At 36.0% G+C, this 23,722-nt stretch overlaps 1 protein-coding gene across 5 annotated transcripts in view; it reads left to right on the top strand.

Moving 5' to 3' along the window:
• PTPN3 (protein tyrosine phosphatase non-receptor type 3) overlaps positions 1 to 23,722 on the top strand; it is a 167,334-nt gene that overhangs the window by 114,287 nt on the left and 29,325 nt on the right. For all 5 annotated transcript variants that reach the window (XM_058832834.1, XM_058832835.1, XM_058832832.1 and 2 more), the window contains exons 13-18: positions 2,586 to 2,720; positions 4,225 to 4,401; positions 16,952 to 16,975; positions 18,840 to 19,038; positions 20,043 to 20,120; positions 21,094 to 21,150. In XM_058832834.1, the coding sequence (XP_058688817.1) occupies positions 2,586 to 2,720; positions 4,225 to 4,401; positions 16,952 to 16,975; positions 18,840 to 19,038; positions 20,043 to 20,120; positions 21,094 to 21,150 (670 nt within the window). The remainder of the gene's footprint in view (positions 1 to 2,585; positions 2,721 to 4,224; positions 4,402 to 16,951; positions 16,976 to 18,839; positions 19,039 to 20,042; positions 20,121 to 21,093; positions 21,151 to 23,722) is intronic.

The raw sequence follows: 23,722 nt of genomic DNA, 5'->3' as shown, positions 1-23,722 counted from the left end.
ATAGTCTGTAGCATACAGAGCAGTTCTCATTGTTGATCTGAACTGCTAAGAAAAAATTATTTTCAAGTAATTTCAATGCTCTGAGGCATTGTCTCTGCTGAATTGCTTACTTAAACTTTTAAGGAATCTCCAGAGGGCTAATCAGTTATGGAGATACCTTCAATCAGTTTAGTGATAACCTCTTTGGCCTTATTTATACAAGCAGTAAGCTGGGAATTTTAGGATCTATATGAGGAAGAAGTAGCTCAGAAACCATTGCTATGAAAGATTGCTTAACTACATAAGAAGCAATAGTAATTTTAAAAAACTTTGAGTAGTTCCTATGAACTCAGCAAATTATTTTCTCAAACGTTTTAAGAAAAACTGTGAAAAAGTAACTTCTGAGGTCATATTTCACATATTGAAAAATTTTACTTTCCCACTTGTTTATGATTGTGGAATGTTGTAATATTTTCCAAGTTCCTTTTCAAGGATGGCTCTGAACTCATGTGGAAGCTACACAACCAGAAAGGAGATTCTGCATTATCCCTTGTGAAAGGGAACAAATTTTTGCATTGTATAAATCAAACAAGCACAAACAGACAAAACATGAAAATAATGTGCGCACAAAAACTCCACTGACCACATTGTGCAGTCCTGGAGGTTTTAAGATTGACTTGTGTTTAATAATTCTTTTCATGCTTTGAAGGGTGCCACATTCGGGTTTTAGCATCTTAAGTATCCCAAGTTTTCCTATCGAATTTTTTGCTTTTATGCTCTTCTTCTATACTTCTGTGAGGCAGATAGCCTAGCATTTATTGCATGAGTTCAAATAGTTGCAGTACTTGAGTACAATTTCTTATTTGCACATACCTGTGCCCTTCTTGATTCTCTTAGCTTAAGGTACTAGAGGCATTCCATTTAAATTAGGCTGGTGAGTTGTATAAATCACCTGTAAGCCTTGTTCAAGAAGCAGACAGAATGACATCTCCCAGATTCTGAGAGGTAAATTCTGGACTGAATGCTGAATAACCTCTCCTAGCCACATTCTTATTCCTTATTGAAAAGCTAAAAATGTATCTGTATTTTTCACCAAGTATAGACTCAGTAATAGATTGGAGAAAGGAAGCATCATTTCAAGATAGTACAGCCCATCGCAGGAAAGCTTTGGCAGCCTCCCAGAATGTTTGCTTGGAAATATGCTGATATTTGGCATCTGAAGGGCAGCTACTTGAAGTCCAGGAGATTATTTATCTTCTGTGCCTTAACTGAAATATCTGGAGACATACCCTATAAGTGATTTTGTGGTCAGGATCAGGGGTTTAAGATTAGAGTTTGGGTTTAGGGTTCTGGCTTCTATCATGTGAGTTATGTTGCACTTCAAGTTGTCTGTGTTGGAAAATGCACCACTTGTAAAAAAGCTGATTAATGTGGAGTTCTTCACAATGCATTTTTATAATGCATCCTATTTTCCAGTCTTTCCCTCTGCTCCAGCTATGTACGGCTTCTTTTAAAGAACTCTGTTTCTGAAGAAGATGAGTAGCTGGTACCTTGTCATTGTATTCAAAAGTCTCAGAAAAATAAAATGGGTAGGATAGCCAAAGCTTCTCCTGAGCTGATGGACTTTGTTTACTATGCATGAATTTTTATTTTTTTTTTATTTTTGCTATGTCAAATTGGGACTTTTCAGTTCTGAAGCAAGGTCCTTGCACCTGCTATCCCAGTTGCCCATTATGTACTGTACAGCTCAGGGCTTAATAAGCCAAAGGTGTTTTCTCTGTAACTAATAAACTGTTTTTTCTATGAGAAATCCTAGGCCTGTAAGCTCAAGGATGAGCAGCTTATCTCTCAGCTTGACTTGTGGAATGCTGTATAAAATGATGCATAAGAGTTAGTTTATTCTGATTTCAGTCTACTTAAAGATTTTCTTTATGCTATGTATTTTCACTATTAAGATCCTCTTATTGCTTTCCTAGCTGTGGTTCTTATCCTGGTGCAGACCTTTTCCTTTCAGATTCTTGTCACAAGAAGCAGTCGAGACCTGGAGATCCTATTTTCATTCAGATATTTTTTAGTAGTTTATCTCTATAGGAAATACATCACTCAAAAGTGGCTTCCTTCCACAATAGAGTCGTCTGGCGTAGCTCTTAATTGATGAGGCGGCCGGTAGATGGGTAAAGTTGTCCTGCGCTCAGTGAAGCTCTTGCTGAATTGTTACCTGTTTGTGAATATTAACAAGGAAGCTTCAGAACATATTACCTGTATTTGAACTGTATTTTGTCAGACACTCAATTTAGTGCCAGTAGGACATAGTGAATTTCCTGTTTTCCCTTCTGTCTTCTTAAACACAATTGAGTTAAAAATAATTCTCAGAAAAAGTTATTTTTGCCCAGGCTTGTGCTTAGCAATGTAGCAGGGATTAACAGTCACTTTTATTGTCACAAATGAGGGGCAGCAAATGTCTCTGAGAATGTAAATGCATAAATAAGGAGGGGTAAGCACAGGGGACGTTTTAAATTATGAAGTTGACTTTCATAAGCATATTTCATTTCATTTAAATTTTCTATGCAAAATAACTCACATATAATTGTTTTATATCTTTTCAGGTCTGTAAACAGCCAGTTCTGCAGAAAAGTGATAGGTGGGATGGTTTGGAACCCATCCATGAGACGATCCTTATCAGTTGAGCACCTAGAGACCAAAAGCCTTCCTTCTCGATCACCTCCTGTTACCCCCAATTGGTAAATCCATTTTCAGCCTTTTCCACATCTTCTAGCCTCCTAACATTTCTAATTGTATGTACTCCAGCAGAATAGTTATATAGTGTGTACATACATATTTAAACACTTTTATTCTGAGAAAATATATGACAACAGAAGGGTGGGTATCACCTCAACTTTAGCACAGCTTTCATGCTGTCTGCCAAAATCTTATACCCAAGTTAAGACACTATGTTTCTGAATATCCATACCTGGACAACAGGGTGGTTTAAAAAATATGATAAAATGGTTGGATGACTGGACTAAGAAGGGAGTTGTTAATGGGTCACACTCTAACTGGACAACAATAAAAAGTAGATGACTGCAGGGCCTCTCTTGGGACCTGTCCTACTTAACATCTTTATGACCTGGAGGAGGCAATGAGAACTTGATCATAAAGTTTGCAGATGGCACCAAACTGGGGGGTGTCAATAAGCCTGGGGGCAGGGCTGCTCTCCAAAGTGATCTTGATAATCTGGTGAAATGGGCCAATAGAAAATATGTGAAATTCAATGGAGACAAACTTAGTGTCCTGGGAAGTAAGAACCCAGTGTAACAGTATTGTCTGCAGTGCAGCTTTCTGGAAAAAAAAACTGGTAATCTTTATAGGCAGAAGTGGTACAGGAGCCATCTGATGTGCCCTGACAGTAAAGAAGTCCAACCTGGCAGAGTTAACAGAGTCTTACATAGCAGGTCAGTGGAAGTGGTAGCCCCCTTTGGCTCATCATTCTCTAGATCTTATTAGAATGCCGCAGCCCTTTTTGTCTGCAAATACAAGAGAGAAACAAACAGGACCAAGCTCAGCAAAGACCAACAGCTCCAAGGTAACCAACAGGCTGGAGCATCTACCCTGTGAGGAGAGGCTGACAGAGTGGCACATGTTCATTCTGGAGAAGCAGGGGTTTCCCAGATGCCTAATAACAGCCTAGGATTACTTAAGAGGAGGCCAGCTACAGGATGAGGCTGGATTTTTCACTATTGCATAGTGGGAGGATGAGGCAACAAGTATATATTGCAACAAAAGAGGTTTTGTTAGAATATAATGGAAAAACTGCTTCACCACATGGACAGTCATTGCCAGGGGAAGTTGTGTGGTCTCCATCCTTCAGATTTTTTGAGATATGAGTGGATAAAGTCTTAAGCAGCCTACTCTGGCCTTAGTTGACCCTGCTTTGAGCAGAAGATTGGACTAAACTACCCCCATGAGTCCCTTCCAACCAGAATTATCCTATGATTAAAACCCGAATAATATAAGTTGCATTTTACATGGGGGGAAACATCAAATAGTTCAGTGTATTGAACCTAGCAGTGCATAATTGCCTAGTATACCATACAGAATGCTTAAAAATTGATTATTTGAAGTGAGATTTATTGGCCTATTATGAAGATTCAGATAATAACTGCAATAGGATAGAAATTTTCCTTTTATGAAGTTTCATGACGTATTCCAATCTTTCTGCTTGTGTTTGTATTCTGTATTTTTAAGGCGGAGTCCTAGACTACGTCATGAAATCCGCAAACCACGACACTCATCTGTAGATAACCTTACGAACGAGATTAGTTATATTACTGAAACAGAGGATGTTTTCTACACATATAAGTGCTCTCCAACATCAAAGGAGAGTGATTCAGAGTTCTCTCAGAACCGTAGTCCACAGAGGAGGTAAGGACTTCTGCAAACAATCTATTGCCGATTTCAATTTTTTTAACAAAAAACCCTCAAAAAAGAGCTGTAGTGTGAAACAGTCACAATCAGTTGTAATGTTACAATGAGTTCAAATAGTTTTGTTTGCATAAGCTTTATTTTGATCAATTGCTATACTGCAAATGCCATGACACAAAATGACAAGTCAAAAGCAAACCAACCCTTCATCCCTAAACAATACACAGTAGTTGAGCTGTTAGAGGAACTACTAAGGCATGTCTGTTCAAATCTGTAATATCCTGTTTCCTAGTAGGTTTTGCAACCCTTTCCTACCTGCCAGAAACTCTTTTTTGAGGGGAGAATGACTTAGTGAACTCTTTCAAGAGTTCACTCACGTTCCACATTATCAGTTCAGCCTTGTCAGTTGGAAGAGGTATTGTACTTGAGTATACACAAGAACATCATAATACTGGTGGTCATCCATCTTTTTCATCTTCAGAGGAGCTGTCGATGGCTTGTCTAAAGGCAGTGTCTGCTTTTTGGCTGTATTCCTTGAGGACCAACTTTGTTCTCCTCTGCAGTGCTTTAACAACTGCTAGGTTTGCTGCCAGGAGCTGAAGAAGCTGTCTTTGTGCACTCTGATTATTTGTTTGCTCATGTATTACGTTATATGTATGGCTACAGTAATTTCTTAATGAATAAGATTATCACAATATCAGCTTCAGAAATAATGTACAAAATCATTAATTGTTCAGTCTCAAAAAGAAAACAGCTACTTCAAAACTTGGAGCTGGGGAGAATGCTGTGTATTCAAATGCATGTTCCTTTGTGGCATTACAAAAGAAAAATTATTTTTAATCACGCCTAGTGACTTTAAGGTAAGGTGTATTTTGAGAAGCAATGTCTAAATGGAAACTGATAGGACTCACCTGCTTCTGTGACAGTGTGCAGGTACTAAATATAGCTTTAAATTCTGATTGAAACTATTTTCTTTAAATTCTATAATAATATTATTACTGCATTACAGCAGAGAATTTTCAGTAAAAGAAAGGAAAAATTGACACGTAGGCATATTTAGATTTCTTCACTCTTTTGAGTATATTATGTATTTTGAGTTTGTCACTTCATTTTTCTATATTTTCGACTGGAAAACAGCTGAACCTTAGTACTCTTTATTAGTACTAATGGCAGTAGTAGCCATGATAATACATAAAAGTTAGGGCTTTAGATGTTGTGAATAGTCATAGGAAACCATGGTCTTGCTGTGTTTTAAAGTTCACAGATGATACGCTTTTAGGAGCATTTTCTGAGTAAAAATACTGAGAGGTAGACATAAGAAGAGATGATGAGGGTAGAAGCTGTAGGCAGAAAATTAAGTTGCCATGCTGTGTTATGTGACTGGTGAATTGTGTCCTGCCAGCTAGCACATTGTGGGACCTCGCTTATTTTCCTTTTTCTTTTCTTCCCCTGTAGTTTTTTTTTTCCTTTCCTTCCTGTTTCAGTTATCTTATACCTACTGAGAATGGAGTAGAAAAGCCTGCCTTTATGCCTTTTCTCAAACGATGAATAAAAGGATGTTCTAAATTTGAAAAAAGCACATTAATTTCTTTTCTGAGCCTCAGTGACTCTGCTGAATCTGAGTAATATCCACTCACTGTGGAGATTTTTACTGCTACTACCTCATATAAACCATTGCTTTTCTTCTTACCTCTTATCCCAAATGCATTATTGTTTTTTTGAGTGTGTTTATAATATTTGATATCGTAAATGAAAAAATACCTGCATAAATATGATTAATTAAATTTTTGCGTTTTGGAAGAAGAATGGAATGAATGATCCTTTATTGTATTGACTGTTTGGCTTTTGTGAAGTAAAATATTCATTAATAATTTCCTTTTTAACAATTGAGATAAAATGCAAAGTAGCCATTAAAAAAAAAAACACGTTTTTCTCTGCACTGAAGTTTGTTAGTCCACATTCCAGTTTTTTTCTTTTTGCAGTCTTACAGTAGTTATTACTTGTTTCACTTCCCTTGTTGAAAGATGCAAAGTGAAATTAAGTATGCATGTGTAATAAAATCTTGCTTTCCATGAATGCTTTATTGATGGATGGAATCTTACCCTATCAGCTAAATCTGTTTTGTAAGAAAAAAGTTTATCTTGCATATTCTCAGTGTTAAATATGGATGCTTTTGCCACATATTGGGAGTATTCAGGCATTAACTATAAAGCACCTTTTAGTGTACTGATAAATCTTTTAAAGCTAACTACTCATTTTTGCCATGCTGGTCTTCAGTGGATTTGAACTGATATAATAGAAACATGCTATATAAAAAAAAAACCATATTTCCAATTCCTTTTTCATTGTAGGAGAGTTAAGAGTAGCTTCCTATAGCCCTGCTAATACACATTGTCTTTAGGAGGAGCTTTTTTTAATGCCAAGCCCACTGGGACTGTTAATAAAGGTGTTAGTTAATGCTAATTATAACTACTAAATAGCTTTGGCATGAAAAATATCTGAAACATTTTTAGAGAGCTGCTGGCGAACAGCCGTAAATACTGGCATTTAATCACTGAATGGTTATGTCTGTGACCTCATATTAATAATAATAATAATTCTGCAACAGCTTGATTTCTGTAAAGTAAACATCAATTTCATTTACTGTTTTTGAAGCAAGACTCTGCAAGCTGCAGTTAGCATGGAATGTGGCTCTTGGCTTATTTTTCCAGCTGCCATCAGCATTGCAAGGGTGAGGGTAGTCTTCTCTCTTCTTCACTTTTTTGTCACAACAAGTGGTTTGTTGTTGAAGGTAGGATAGACCTACCTTCAAACTGACCTTTTGTGATAGAGTGATTTTTGAGGCAAATCATAGATAAAACTCTTGTACAGACCTTGCTACCTTCCTAATCCTGCCAAGGCACGTTTGGAACCTTGGGTATGAGAAATGTAGAAGCAGCCACTGCTGGCAAAAGTACATACACCTGCATTTATTGCTCTATACAGCTTTTTATCCTTCCTGACAATACTGGGTATATTTGTTTTCTTAATAATTGATTTTCTTCTTGCTCTATTTACTCACATATAGGAATCAGTCAAGTTCTACTTTTTTTCTATGAAACAGTACACAATTTAGGAAACAAATTATGTGGAACATCTCTTAGTTTAGGGAGCATAAACCACAGCAGTTGTTAATATTTCTTCTTCCATTTCTTTGAAGATACAGTACCATATCAACATGTCATCATCTAGAACTATGTTTGCTGTTAAAATCCTCTAAATGAAGATGCTGGAAATGAGGGTCGATAGTATTTTGTCATTTTTTGTGTTGCTTCTCTCAAGGATATAATAATTGTTCTTAAAATGTGCTTTGTGTGAGCACTATGCTTTCTAACTGAAATTTGAGGTGTGTACCACAGGTTGTGGAAAAAGAAAATTGGAAAACTGTGCAAACCATGCACACAGGTGATGTAACTATTCTCTAAAAAGTCTTTTTTCTGTTTCTCTGTTTCTGCTGCATCTCTTCTGTATTTTTCTTTTTACTCTTGGATTTCTCAGCCTCCTTTGGACTGAATTCTTTTGGAATCCTCCCTTGTGGGGAGCCCTGCTTATCTCAGTTCTTATGATTCGAAGAAAACTCCTGAGCTCGTTAGAATCTTGTTTCTCGTGTTTATTAGCAGGTGATCACAAAACTTAACAGGTCTCTTCAGGCTGGTTACGCAAGGTTAATCTTTGCAATTTGGTACATTCCTTTCTTCTGATGGTACAAGCAAGGCCTTGTGGCACACTTCATGTCTGATGCACAAAATGATGGCCCTGAACTACGCAGTTCTTTTATCTTTATACCTATTTTTACCCAATTAACAATAGACACGTATGTTATTTTTCTTAATGACCCAATGACCCATCACCTCTGTGATGCACTGCGGCATTTTCTATCCAATTACTAACTATTACCCAAAAACCTCTAGGAGAAGAACATGAAGAAGAAAGAAGAAGGGACAAGGGACAACACCCTAAATCCTCCATCTTGTCTCCTGTTCTCTAAACTAACTTTTTCACCCAGTGATTTAAAAAAACTTTCTAATCTACACACTTTTAGTTTTTTTTATTTAACTTTCACATTTGTTTTCATGTATCACCATGAAAACATGTTCATGAATTTCGTACTATATGAACTCCAGTGTTTTTCTTGATCTTGTAACTAAGTATCAGAAACAAGGGCACACACTCTGTATTCCAGACTCCAACAGGTGAGCTACAAAAAGCAGGGCAAGCTATTGAGCACAGTGCTAGGTGCAGCTTCGTTGCTCCTACTACCCAAATTATATAAGTTATGTTCACAGTCAAGAACCACTTGAGGTTCAGACATAGGAAAAAGAAGCAAATTTTCTCTTTCAGTGTAGTGTCTGCAGAAAATACTTGAGTTGTCTATTCCATCTGTATTATAGAAAAGAATTGCTCTAATCCCAAATTAACATATGTTATTTAGAACTTCATTTGTAGGGCATGAATAGGTTTGCCTATTTAAGCCAAATATCTCGAATCATTGCTTATCTTTCCTGTCAGGAAAGATAGTGCTGAAGAGGATATCAAGCAAACTTTTGTTTAGCCCAGGTCTCTCCAGCCTTTGTGAGGAAGATGTCCCCTGTCAGTTCTTCGTTTTTGTTGCCCTGTTGCTAAACATCTCAGCTGAATGCTATTGGCAGTGAAAAATTAGTGCTAGCACAGACAGGGAGCCCACACTTAGCCTTCTGAGGTCTCATATGTTGCATTCCCTGTTGTACAACACTTTCTTACGGCTGTGCCTCACCAGTTCAGAGCAGGTAACCCAGTCTGTTTTCTAACTACGTTATACTCACTCTGTCACTCTGTTTATACTATGCCTGCATGTATATATGCACATGGTACCGTTACTATTTTGTTCTAAAAATTATTTCAAAACCAGCATTGAGATAAAACATGCTAATTAGTAAGTTCACTTGTTTTGATAACTGTTTTTCAGACAGAATTTGCTTTCCATAGTCTTGGCTTCTCTGAAGATGTTTTCTTTGAGAAATTTGCATTCTCTTCATTGAAGCACTGTTGCTACTGACTTTTTAAACTTCTTATCTTAAGCAAAGTGGAAAACTCTCTTTTTCTGTGAGGTCACATGTTCAGATGTCCTTAAACCCTGAGATATACATTAGGGAATAGTGATGAATACAAACTGGCTTTCCTTTAAGATACAAAGTAAGTTATATTATGAGGCTTTATTATTTCTAAAGTTAGCTCTGTGGAAAAGTTGCTTTAATTTGGGAAGTTTTTTCAAAGTTGTGTCATATCAATATGCTACCTGGCATCAACTTATCCAGACCCTCTGGTGTCCTGATAGGTAGCCTCAATAAAGCTCCTAGAAGATGCTGACTTTGAGAAAAGTGTTTCTCTTTCAGTCTAACAGGTTTATGCCACAGCTGGTTATTTTTAAAGGCAGACTGATGTGCTTGTCCAGAAAATTCTTTTTTACTGCAATTTTTACTTTGTCTAGCCTGGTACAGTGCTTAAAGATTACCACTGTTGCAGTCTGTCTTGATAAAGGTACCACTACAGTTTCCAGATTTTGAGTAAGGGGAGACTCACAGATGTAGAGGAACAAGTCATCCTTGCTGATTTACCTTTCCCTGTCACCACTCTGATCTGTATGCTACTGTGTCATTTAAGGGGAAAAGGTACAGGAAAAATAAAATAATCCCACTGAAGTGTGTGACTTTGTTTCAGTATCAGGTTGGGAAATACCAAAACAGGCTTGATTTATGCAGTAACCTTCAAATCTTACTCACAATATAGGAAAACTTGGTTTTAACTGGGGCAGTAGACTAGTTATGTTTTGGAATCATGTACTCTGACATGCTTGATCTTTTTTCAGGTATTAGATTTTCTCCTGAGAGGCTGCACTGGCCATCCCCAGTGCAAGGTCTGGTTCTTTGCACTGGTAGCTTTAAAAAAAAACATAAAATGAAACTTAATGTATAGAATTCTTCATAGATAAGCTCTTAGAATAAGGGAAAAAACACCTTAAAATAAACTAGCCTGCCCTTTACCTTCAAGTAAATAAGTGAAAATTTAAACTGCTATTACAATTTTGCTGGTGTCTTTATGTGAAGGTATTTGGTGTAAATTAAAATTTAATTGAAAATGTTTCATTAATACACATTTTAAACTCTTAGTGAACTTGAAATACCAAAGTCTGCCATAAAAACTTAAAGCAAATATAAGCAAGTACTTACTATTTTATGGATCTTTGGACTTGTTTTCATTGTTGCTTTCCTTTTTCTCAAGCATCTTTGTGTGAATGAGGTGTGATACAGATGTTCACCCTTCACTAGGCAATGAGAAATGAAAACAAACAAATGAGGAGAAATGAAAACTGAAAAACACTGGGTTTTTTTAATGCTCTTAACTTCCAAGAACCTAGCTTTGGGAAGCTGCACAGTGATTTTCTACCATTCAGTATGGAAAAGGAGTATACTTCATTATTTTCTGTTCATGGATTTAAGGTTTTCATCTGGCTTTGTGGGAAACCTGTGTTGTGGCCAGCACCTGCCCCTTAACTGAATGTTAGTAAGCTCAGGTTTCTTAAAAAAAACAAGGTGTTACGTGCAAAGGATTACTGAAACAAACAGTCATTTATTTTGACAGTTCAGGATAATCTTAGTAAAGTTACCTGAACAGGAGTTGTTTCCTCTTTCCCTTACATGAGGAGAAAAGATTATTTTTGACCTTGTTAATTCATGTTTAATGGCTTGTGCTTTTTAAGATATTTTTAATTTTTTTTTGTTATATCATAGATGAAATAGTTTGGGAGTTTTAATATAGTTGTTGTTTGCCCTCTTATTTCCTTTTTTCCTGTTTTTGAACTCACTTTTCTGAATGGATAGGGTACTTGTTAGGAAGAATATATAAATTTGCATTGGTCTAACCCCAGCCAGAAACCAGGCACCACAGAGCCACTCACTCATTTCCCCCACCAGTGGAATCAGGGAGAGAGAATCAGAATTGTATAAGCTAGAAAACCCATTGGCTGTGATAAAGACAGTTAATGAGGGAAAGCAAAAGCCATGCACAGAAGTAAAACAAAACAAAGAATTCATTCTCTGCTCCCCATGGGCAGGCAGGTGTTCGGCCATCTCCAAGAGATGGTCACACATAGCAGTGACTTGGGAAGTCAAGCACCATCTCTCCAAGTTCTCCTCCTTCCTCCTTCTTCCCCCCACTTTACATACTGAGCATGATGTCATATGGTCTGGAATAGCCCTTTGGTCAGTTAGGATCACCTGTCTTGGCTGTGTCTCCTCCCAGGCACCCAAAACTTCCTTACCAGCACGGCAGTATGATAAGGAGGAAGGGCCTTGGCCCTGTGTAAGCCCTGCTCAGCAATAACAAAATCATCTCTGTGTTATCAACCCTGTGTTCAGCATAAATCCAAAACAGGGCCCTACACTGGACACTGTGAAGAAAATTACCTCAGCCAAAACCAGCATAGTATGCAAGGTGTAAAGAGAAAAAATAACTGGTTTATTGGCTTGGAAAAGTAACCTGATAAGCTGTGTGGAGGGTCTTGTTGTCCAAATTGTATTCAGTTTCTCCTGTTCACCTTGTAATTAAATAAACCAAATGTGTCTGTTTGGTTTGGAAGAGTAGATTGTGTAGGAACAAGTGTTTTGGTACTTTTTTAGAGTAGATTTGCTGGCCTAACAGAAAAGATTAGCTGTGAAATTTTGTCTAACTAGAAGAAAGATTATTATAAAGCATATTTCTAAGTGATAAGGTATAGTAACTGTCAGCAAGAAAGGCATCTGACAGGTGAGATGATATAGATATATATTTAGAGTCGTACTTTGATTGATGAGATGAATCTGGCAAGCTATTCACAGGTGCAAGCATATGATGCACGAGAACCAGAAGGCTGGAGGAGTCAAGCAGGGGTTGGTCACATTGTTGCCTTGCTCTGCCAAAAGAGGATTATCAAGAATATAGAGCCAACTCTTCTTGGAGATGCAGAGCAAAAACATGAGGCGTTGGATGCAAGTTATAACTAGGGAAATGCTCAGAAGATAATGGGGAGGGGGGAGGGTGCAGAATATCACATTTTGATTATTTAAGCCTTTTTACACATCAGCAAATAGGTGGAGTTATTTCCATCCTTGGAGAACCTCAAAACACAACATGACAAGGACCTGAATACCTTCATCTAGCTTTGATGTCTATTCTTTAAGTAAGAGTTTAAGTGACCTCTCAGGTTCCCTTCCAGTATAAATTATTTTGAGTCTACAGTTCCTCTTGTTATAAATGCAATATATTCCTTCATAAACTTTTGTCTGAAATGCTTTCAGAGCTATAAACATCTTTCAATTTGCATTGTAAAACTATCTTTTGCTAGTGATACAAATGGAATAATGTGTGCAGCCCCAGAGTTGGAGGGGAAGGAAATGAAATGATGAACTAATATACAAAAAGGAAATTCACTTGCACTGTGCTATGAATTTCTGGAAGTGCACATATGTTCCTGGTGTGAGTGTGATGCATCATCTGGTGAAGGTATTGCACTGAAAATAGATTTCCTGAACGGATGCTTCATTTGTTCAATTCTTTTAGCTTAGCATTTGATAGACAATAAACTGTAGCTGCATAGTGAGCTTTGATGAATGTACTATGGGAATACATCATTAGTTTAACTAAAATATGATTTTTCATGGGAGAAAAATTTTTAAAGCTTTACTGTTGATAAAAGTACTCTTCAGATATATCCAGCCAAGTCCCAGTAGCTACATTTTTTTAGAAGAAACTTGCAAATATGTGAACCTACCCTCCCATATTTTAAACTGTTATAAATCCTTAGTTCTTAATCATACACAGATATAATAATTTCTTTTTTCGTCCAAAACCCACTGCATTTCACAAAATTCTGTTGTCCTTGTTTGTGTAGTTCAGCCTTTCTCAATGAAGATATCCTAATACTAGACAGTGGAGCTGGGAATGTTTCAATTAGTTTCAAATCAGAATTTTAAGGTTACTATTAATAGACTTTAAGTTTTATGTGCTTTACCACACAAATACACATGAAAATAGTATATATATTTTGCTTAGATGTAAACTTTTCTTTATATATATATATATATATATACACTTATTCAAATACTACACTTCCTTGCTAGTTCAAAAAGCAATAATTTTGCATCCAAATGGAAAGTCTCAAAGTTGAATTGCAAATTGGTGATAAGGCAAACCTTGCAGCATTCCAAGCAGTTGTCGTGTATCAAAAGACATGAAACTTTAATGGCAAGCCAGTAAACTGGAATATGGTCAATAGAGTCAATGCACAGTAACAAAATATCCCTTTAAAGGTGATAGTAGCAGCTTACAAATGTGAATGACTGGTATTTATAGGAAATTGCTGAAAAACTTGTGTATGCCATGAAGTCCTCAAGTTTTCTGTACTAGTCCTTTTAATCATGCAATACAAGAAACTTATGCTACCTTACACAGTCATTCTCTTCACAGAAATGCTGGCATATTCCGTGTATAAATTCCTCTGAAAGGCAGCAGAAATATGTTGCTGCAAGTACCTTCCATTTACTTTGCTTATGAATAAAAAACCCATTTTTAATGGTGAGTCTGCAGAAAAGAGGTGATAATGGAAGTGCTGGCATACTCCATCTACCCAACCCTGCAGGTGTTACAATGAGAGAAGCTTTAAGAACTTCAAGAACTGCACAAGGGCAAAACCTACAGATGTTTCCTTCAGTTGTTTGTAAAGGGGGAGTTTTGCTACAGTGCTATTGTTTCAGTTGACCCTTTTCTCTCGGGCTTTTATTCTGCTGTAATTCATCATCCTTGGTTCTCAGAATAGCAGAATTCCCTGGTAGGTCACGCCAAAATGAGGAGGAGGGGTCTTTGTTTAAGATCTTTCCATTCTGTCCTTCTGACAGAAGAGGCGAGTTAGACTTTTCAGGGTGAAGAATTATATTTAAAAGTTAATTATCAATAGATCAGTCCATACTGAGTGCAAGATTGAAATGGCATGTTTTTAGTTATATTGTGAAGGAAGGAAAAGAAATTACTTGAGGTTTTGAAGTGTCTGCTTGTTTCCTGCACCAATGGAAAGTTTAATTTCCTTGCAAGGAAGATCTCTCTTCCTTGATGAAAAAGTTGAATGGCTGGTCTGGTGAGTGTTGTCTTTCATCGATTTAAAATACAGTCCTTGTATGTTGTGAAATGAGGAATATGGCTTAGTAAACTGTGTAACACCGTGTAGCCTAAGAAAATCATCTAGTTATTGATGTTTAAGGTATTTTATCATATTGCTGAGTAATTAAATGCTAGAAATATTGTTTAACTGTGTTGCAGTGCAAAATTCTGCAGCTCTAGCATGCTGACCTACTAAGGACTTCAGGAAGACACAGCTGCACTGTCTCTGATGAATTCTTTTAGACACTGAATTTTGTTGCTTTTCTTGGTCAAATATTTGGTCACATTTCTTCCCAATTTAAAAGGTTACAGAATTTTCAGTAAATCTTTTAGAGCTAATGTGTTTGAATTAAAGTGCAATAATTCAACAAATAAATCTTCATCAAATAATACTAAGAATTTATATCCCACATTTAAGTCTCCAAAGATAGAGATAATGAAAAATTTACTGTAAGTTTATAGAAGGTTTATGAATGGAAGCCCGAGCTGGTTTTTTTTTTTTTCTTTCTCAAACTACCTCTTTTTCTTGGGAAGATAAAGAGGAGATAATATGTTAAAACCAGGGCATTGTATTGATTTTTATCACTACTCTATGTCTGTAAGTTTTTGATGAAGACTCTTAAAAGGGTTAACTCAGAGCAATTTTGATTCTGCACAGAATTTGGTAATAGAGCTGTAGGTCTCCTGTGGCAAAACATAAAAAATATGTACAGTTTCATTGTTCTTTGCCTTATGAGGAAATCCATTAGCTTAACAAAAATAAATGCAATGTTTCTTTATTTTTATTGTGACTTCCTAAGGAAATAAGGCTTATGTCATTGTACAGGCCCTCTGCCTCTGTTTCCACTTGAGAATATTTGGACAGTGCAATCAAATATAATGTAGAAAATTAGTCTTTGAAAATGCAAAGTTTGTCAAGATTAGTGAAAGTCAGTGACTAGGAAGGAAAAAAATGCCAAAATTTTGAGGTGACATTCTCCTCCCACTGAATAGTTAAAGTCCAAGTTCAGAATTTGTCCCATTTGGATGTGGGCTGGTCAGGCAGCAGGTGAGTTTACATTCCAATAGGATCTGCTTACCCTTGGAGGGTAAGAAGTCTCTGGGGATTGTGGACAAACAGAACCAGAGGTATTATGGGTGAGTGGGGATGGATGTCAGTGACGTCAGAAGCTAGGTATGACCGCAATAAAAGGGGAAGAAGCTTAATGTTTTAAAAGTATTAAAAGTACACAGAACTCAAACCTCAAAAATTCCTCAGGGATCAAGCTTTATCATCTCTGCCTCTCAAGGAAGAATTTCTTGATATTGTCAAATTACATACAAGGAATCTTAACAAGACTGATACTGGTGCTATTTTATTGTCATTTTGGTGAAAATGTGTACATAATTCTTTGTATTAAAGATGATTTAGAAAGCATGAGTTGAAAATTTAACTGTATAATGCGAATTGCCTCCTGTAACTTGGCAATTCAGCAAGTCTACTTTTAAACTGAACTACTTCACATATTTTTTTCCAGCATGAACATACACCACTCCAGGATTTTTGGTCACTGCTTAAATGAATTTGTAAAATTATCCCATCTGCCCTAAACTTCGCTTTTTAAGCACCTTTTTTGGTAACTTTTACTTTGAAATTGGTCTTAGTAGCACTGCTATTGTTTTCATTTATGTCATATCATTTAGCTTGCTGTTTCGGGTGATTTTTCATGAAGTTAATTGAATGCATTGGAAAATGATGTGTACTGCAAATTTTGATTTCTTTTCCATTCTAGATTGTCCTTATTGCTATAGCCACTTATACTTTCATTATCCTTTGTCTCAAAGTTTTCTGTCAACACCTTCTCTGCTCTCACATCATGAAAATAAGCATTGGAAATGTCAAGCTTCTGAAGCCACCTGTGCTCATTTCTGGCTACCTAAACATAAAGATCTTGCCACATTTTGACTTCTACAAAATACAGTTGGTGACATCTGTAGTCATTTTTATCCACACCTAAAATTTTCTAAAATGATGTAGTGTGTCTGGCTAAATAATTGCCTTTGTTAACTCCTGCAGAGTTTGTGTTGCAGTAGCAGATGTGTGCTGCCTATATTGGGCTTGTTTCAAAAGCAGAAGTGAGTGATCAAAGCTACCCTGGGATTTTTGTTGACTGTTTCATAAACACCCTAGTTATCTGATTCAGACTTTCATAGGGTTAAGTATTCTTTAATTTATTAATTTATTATGAGGACACCTTTTGACCTTTATGCCCTTTTTTTTTTGAGTTTAATTCTTGTTTTCTTGAAGATTTAAATCATGGTAATTTAATGTTGTTTTTTGTGTTTGTGGTTTTTTTTTCACCAGGTCATCTGAACAAGAATCACCAAAGTAAGTTTTCTTTACACTTTCTCCTATCTCTTTAAGATAAATAATAAAATATATAACTTCAACTGATTTTCAAAGTAGTGGCTTTGTATGATTAAAAGACACAACTAAATGTATAAATCAAGGAAGATTATAATTATTTGTGGGAAAAGTAAATTTTGGGGTAAAGATTTGGAAAGTCTTTAGTTGTAATAAATCATCACTACTAAGAAAGTTGTTTAGAAACTGTGGCAAAAGTTCAATGATGCAAAAATCCACTGGTAGTTTTATGTGGTGACTCTTTATGTAGTGCCAGATGACATTGACTGAAATATATAATCATATTTTTCTGGTATTGTTAGATTTCTTTTCTACATTGAAAAATCAGTGCATGGGCTGTAATTTCAACTTTTAAGTGAAATGGTTTTTTGGACTATGTTCTGAAAAACTTATTAGGATGTGTTTACATACACAGTGCTCCTGCTTGCTTAACATTGACTTCATCAGAATCATGAAGAGTCTTGGAAGCTATTAGATAAAACCAGAATTTTGACAGTGTAATTATTGTTTGCTACTTCAAAGTATTCTGAAACTTTGAATGCATTCAGAAGGTGCTACTTTCTGTAGTAACTGAAAATTCTGCAACTGTTGCATGAAACACCTCATTGCCATTGCCAAGTAGACATAGTCTAACTGAAAATCAGAAGTATTATGGCAAGAGTACATTTGCTTGATGGCATCTTTCAGGACATTTGCGTTTGTTGCAATCGGATTTTCACAGGCCAAGAAACAAGTGTTTGCAATATACAGGTCCTGTATGTTAAAAGCTACACTCCAAGGAGTGTAGAATTACTTCTTCATTGACAGCTCAAAATTGCTGCTGGAAATGGTTCAAAAAAGCTCACATATGTAGACAAATACCGAAGCAGAAATGAATGTTTGAATTTACAAATTTTAAAGCCAAGATTTGCTTGGCACGAAATGTACTTCTGCTACTTTAACACTGTCAAAATTTGTTGTCACTATACCTGAGCTTCCTCCAAGACAGATATTTTCACACTAGGTAGTATTTATAAGGATGGAGCAGTTAGTCTGTATGATAGCCATTAATTTGGTCCAATTAAAGAAGGGGATTGGTTGTATGAGGAAGAGGTCTGCATGTCATCCTTTTCATAAGAGGGAATGTAGCTAAATGAATGTTTGGGAAGTCCTGGAGCACCATCAGGCAACTTTGCCAGTTCCCAGATTTGAGGGTTTTAGTTACTGACTTTAGTTATCATTGAATGTTAAAGCTCTTGAATGCCAGATCTGTACCCTAAGTTAGTTCTGGGTCCTTTTGTGTGGCTGTAACTACCTCAATGATACAATATTTCAACTGCAATTAAACCTTTAATTGTCACTTCATTTCCTGTTTCTCTGACAACTTACCCCGGCTTTTCTTTAAACTGCCTTCTCCCCCAGGGATAAGGTTGAGATGGCACTTGTAAGAAGGAGGAGTCTTAAAGCAAACAAACAAAAAAAAGTGGTTTGCAGGTATGAGAGTGGCATCACAGCAAAAGATTTTTCATGGCTAGAATTGCCTTTCCCTTGTGGTTCAGCCCTCTCCATGTGTTACTGTGAATTCCTGTACTGCTGCAACAGTGCCTTTACTGCTAACATCCAAATATTTTGCTTAAAATGGTTTTGGTATTCCAGAATTTTTGTCTATTTTTCTGGATGTCCACTGATCAAAGGGTAGGCTTAGATCACATTCCAATCCTGTTCCCCTGCACTTCCACTAAGAAGTGGTGTTAAATCTTTTTACTCTTAAAAACTTGCTGTTTTAAATCTGATAATTTAAAAATCTGGGTAACAGTATCTTTGTAATATTTATCCTTTCAAAATAAAGGAACGTATTGGGAAACAGTCCGACGCAGAGTTCTCTGACCCATCTCTCACCTAAAGCCTTGGCTCGGTATCCCAATGGAGTTGGAAACATTTCTGGCTCTTACCCGTTGGAAGGGGTGGATAAGCAGTTCTTAGAAACGTACGACAACGTTACAAAAAGTAGCTCAACAGAAGATTCCAGTCAGTACTACTGTGATAAGGTATGCTCAGTTGTGTGCTTTTACAGTCAGAACTAGTAGTGAATGTGACTTGGATCTGTGGTTTGAGAATGCACAGAAGTGGTGGCTGTATATTAGGATGGGCAGATTTTATACAGTAATGAAAATAGATCTTGTGTTGCTACTCACATTTATCCAAGCTTGTGTGATAGACAAGCTTACCAAGTTCATTGATTTCCAAAGTGTCCAGCTTTCCAGAAGCTACAGGGGAAGTTCCTAGTGGAATAGAAACCCTTACATGATTAAATCTTGCTTCTTCCAAGGGAAAAGATAAGCTAACTCAAGTTGCTATATGTCTGAAAAGCAGACACAACTGTGCTTTATCCTAAATATCTCTTAAGGATGTTTGAACATCATCCATCTGTCCTGGCTGGAGAGCAGCTGCTCCCTCCTAACATTATGGTAGTGGATCATTCTTCCCCAACCTGTTCCAGAGGGACTTCCAGAGGGGTTCTGGCTAAAAGTGGGCACTTACAATTAATTAAAACAACTAATTAAAATAAGTTAAAATAGTTCTATCATTTCCAACATGTCAATTGGTGCTGACACCTTTTAATTATTCTGCCTTGTGGATCTGTTGTGTAAAAATACACCTTATTTTAAGGAGAAAAGTCAAGGGGAAAATAGTCACTTCACAGTTCTTGGAGTAGAATCAATTCTATTCATGTGCTGCACCTCAGCTTTTAATGACAACAGGTTGAAACTGTAATGGGATTTATCAATTGGAAGGAAAGCTAAAATGAGAGTAATGATGTTAGGACAGAGCAACCAGAAAATGTTTGCTGAGATCTACATTGCTATTTTTACTCTTTAAAAGGTTATTACCGTAGGTATACTTTACAACCATATCCTCTTCGTGTTTCAAAGGTGGATTTACATAGAGTATTTTTGTTCAGCACATCTAAATTTGGAAGCATGGTTTCCTAATTTGCTGATATTTTCTTCTAAAAATGAGAACATTTTCTTTCTATTGCTTTATATTGCAGAATGATCTAATTGAGGGAGATTTACTTTTGGTGCGTATCATACCAGATGAAGAAGGGAAATTTGGATTTAATCTAAAGGTAAACCAGCTGTCTTTTAATTACTTTTAAATTCTTTATGGATATTTTTTTTATTATTTTGTGATTATATTTTTTTAACATAATGATTTGGAGAAAGCAGTATATTTTACAGGAATTACCTATAGACTGAGAGTTTTTAGAAGTGGCAGCCTAATCCTTAAGTGCTAAAGCAACATTTACAGAAATAAGCATCTAATAATTCTCTGGTTTTCGTTTGCATATATTATTGGCACGTACCCAATGCACACTGCACATTTGGCTGCTGAAATATTAACTCAAAAGCCTAATTTAAGGCATCAACTTTTGGAAAATTTGACCTCTGTATTATAAAACAATTTAAATAGTTTGTGCTGTTCCATTTAATTATATTAGAAATTGTATTGAAAATTTAAAAATTAATTTATGAAGAAAATGAAAATTACTATTGATAATTGACCATTGTAAACGTTTTACATTCCCTCACTGAAATTCCTTTTAAGCAGAATATTGCCATGATATCAAAATTAGAGCAGTTTGGTCATTTCACCCTTGGCTATTTATTGGTGGGGCAGCAATTGAATGTGACGTGAGGAGAGTAAGGGGGTACAATTTTCTGGAACTTTGATTCTACTAGATTTCTTGCACATTTGTCACAAAATCTAAGAAAACTGTCTTGCAAGTTCAAGTGTTAAATTAGTCTTGCTTCAAGCACGGGGTTACAATAAATGTTATATTTTATCTGTTTATGCCTATTAAAATGTATGGCCTGAAAGAGACGCCTAATCTAGTTTACTGGAAATTGTTAGATTTTAAAGACACCACAACCCATCCCCTAATTCCCCATTTAATGATGAAAATTCAGTCCTACCAACCCTGCCTATGATGACACAGCATAAAAAAATTAATATAAAAAGAAAAAAACAAGTACTTATTTTAAATGCTGCTTACGCTGAATGATAGATTTATCGTTGCTATTTATTTGACATTCCTGTAGGGTGGAGTAGATCAGAAAATGCCACTGGTGGTATCAAGAATAACTCCAGGATCACCTGTAAGTAAACTCTTGAGGCTTTTAATCCCTTCCATTGTTACTCCTTCCACCTCTCAGAGGTCTGTGCACATAGAAATTTGGGCACCTGTAACTAGTATGCAATAGCAGCAGAGCTGTTCTCATTAGGAATTGGTTTAACCGGTGGTTTCTTAAACCAGAGATTAAAAGACCTGTAAGAGTTAGTCAAACAAGTTATAAGTAGAAAGTATATTTGTGTTCTCCTGTCATCTCAAAAAGTGCATCCTGAACTGGAAAATTCTTGATGAGGGGCAAGGACTGCAGATAAGGAACATTATTTATTGAAGAAGTAAATCATTTGGGCCCCTGCACCCTAGAAAAAATAGCTGGTTTGAGGGAGATGTAGTAGGGATCTGTAAGATTAGAAGCACTGTGAAAAAGGAATTCCAGCAGAAGTATGAACTACTAAATGAAGTTTGTAAAGGTCAGGTTCCTCGTGTTTGGTGAAGTAGTTTTTCACGCAGAAGAGAGTACACCCGTGAAACTCCTTGAAAAAGGATGCTGTGGTTGAAATAATTTTGTGTGTGGTGAGGAAAGAACAAATACTTGGGGGAAAAAACCTCACAATAGGCTGAGGAAATCCTTAGGGCTAAAATTATTTATAGGACAAGAGAGTACTTGGAAGGAGAGACTGAGCATAGAGGGGGGGGGTGTATGTTTGCTCTGTTCCTATTTTGATACAGACTTTTTGCTTATGGAAATATTTATAGACTAGGTGAGATGTTTATAAGAATTAGTAGAGTAATTGAGTTCTTCTGTTGAATTGTGAAATGATAATAGGAATATAAAATATTTTTAAACTTTTTTTCTAAATAATTATTACATAAATTTGTGAGGACAAATGTTATATCATTTTTTTTCACTTGCCTTTTTTCAAACTACATTTCCTAACTCTCATGAAATGCTTTCAATGCAGACTTGTTAGGAAATACTACTGACTTAATCCTAAAAATACAATGCACTCTGAATCTTCTGACTATTCTGAAATTTGATAAGCAGTCACAGGACTGATATCTAAATGTCATGATGCAAATCAAGCTAAAACAGATTTCTTGAGAAGTTATTTTTTTGTCACATTTATGATTTTTGGCCTGTCTTACACAGGTCATAGCACTTCTTTTGGAACTATAATAATTATTTGAAAAAATGTTTGGCAGAAAATTATAACTTATATCTAGGAATTGAAAATAAAGCAGTCCCCAAGATATTTCATGGTCAACCTAGCAAATATTAAGGATGATTTGAGATTCTGAAATTATATAGGGCAAACAGACTCATTTTGCAATCAGAGAATGAAAGATCTTTCTCCAGAGGCAGTCATTTCATTTGGCAGACTCAGATGGTCTTCTGGATATTATTGATCTGTATTTTTTTCTCTTGAATGGAAAAAGGGCTGGACTTGTAACTTTAAACACTTCATTGAAATGTCTCCCTTTGGTGTAATAGGCATGGACAAGAGTGATCAATTATCTCTCCAGCCTAGTAAACCATCAAGTGAGCAAGTTACCAGGATCGCAGAAAAAATTGGGAACAGTTATCCAATATAATATACTCAGTAGCAGTGTTAGGGAAATCATGTCATGTTATAGCAGGAGGAAAATAATATACTTATTTTTAGAAAACAGCAGTATTAACATTGATTATATTGTTTCCCATACTTTACTGTTCATAGAAATGTAGATATTTCAAAGTTCAAATTTAAGTGTATGGAATGCATTTTTATGTTATTTTAGCTCAGTTATGCTTTACCTTCATTTCTGCTATTTTAACATGCTCTAGATTCACTTATTACTCTGTAAATTGCCTTCAGGGATGCTATTTGGTGTTATTATTTGCTAAGATTATATGTCAGGTTTGTAGGTCACCCTTTTCCTACTTTCCTAGAAAAAGATGTGCAATTCTTGTAGAGGAGGGGAAGCAAATCTACTCCCCAAAATAAGGTAGCATTTTCATTTACACATCCTAAAGTTCTTTCTAAAAAAATCCTTTAATAAAGCAGCAATGTAGCATGCTGGGAAAATTTGGAGTAGCCAAAATTTTTGTGAGAGCACATTTTAGTGAAGGAACAACCATTTATTGCATTTGTTTATTTTAGGGTTTTTTTTTAATTAAAGTTCTATACAGATTTTTATTTTTTTTTCACAAATAGTATTAATGCTCTCAGGTGCTAAAGAGGTCATTATGGTTTTATTTAATAGAGCTTGTCATGGAAAAAAAAGTATTCATGCTTCTTGGAGCAATATAAGGTGATTAGCATAAAATGACACATTGTGTGTATCAATAGGACAGAGAGCCTTTGACATAATAAATTGCCTGGAAAAGCTCAGACTCTGAAGAATCTATAACTTGTGCTTGCACAGGAGGAATTAATTCTTCTTTGAGATATATTTTATATAGTCAAATGATTCAAATAAGAAAGCTGATGCATTAGTATATCACAGGCTTAACAAAGTTTGTTTGAGCAAAGGTATTAGTCTAAATCTGTAACAGAGACTAATAGCAGCCAGCCAAGAAATCTAGAGTATAGGCAAATATAGGAGCTCAGAAACCATTC

The sequence above is a fragment of the Poecile atricapillus genome, chromosome 2 (genome assembly GCF_030490865.1).
Source record: "Poecile atricapillus isolate bPoeAtr1 chromosome 2, bPoeAtr1.hap1, whole genome shotgun sequence".
NCBI lineage: Eukaryota > Metazoa > Chordata > Aves > Passeriformes > Paridae > Poecile > Poecile atricapillus.
Note: the sequence above shows the minus strand (reverse complement) of the source record. Positions and strands in the feature narration are given on the sequence as shown.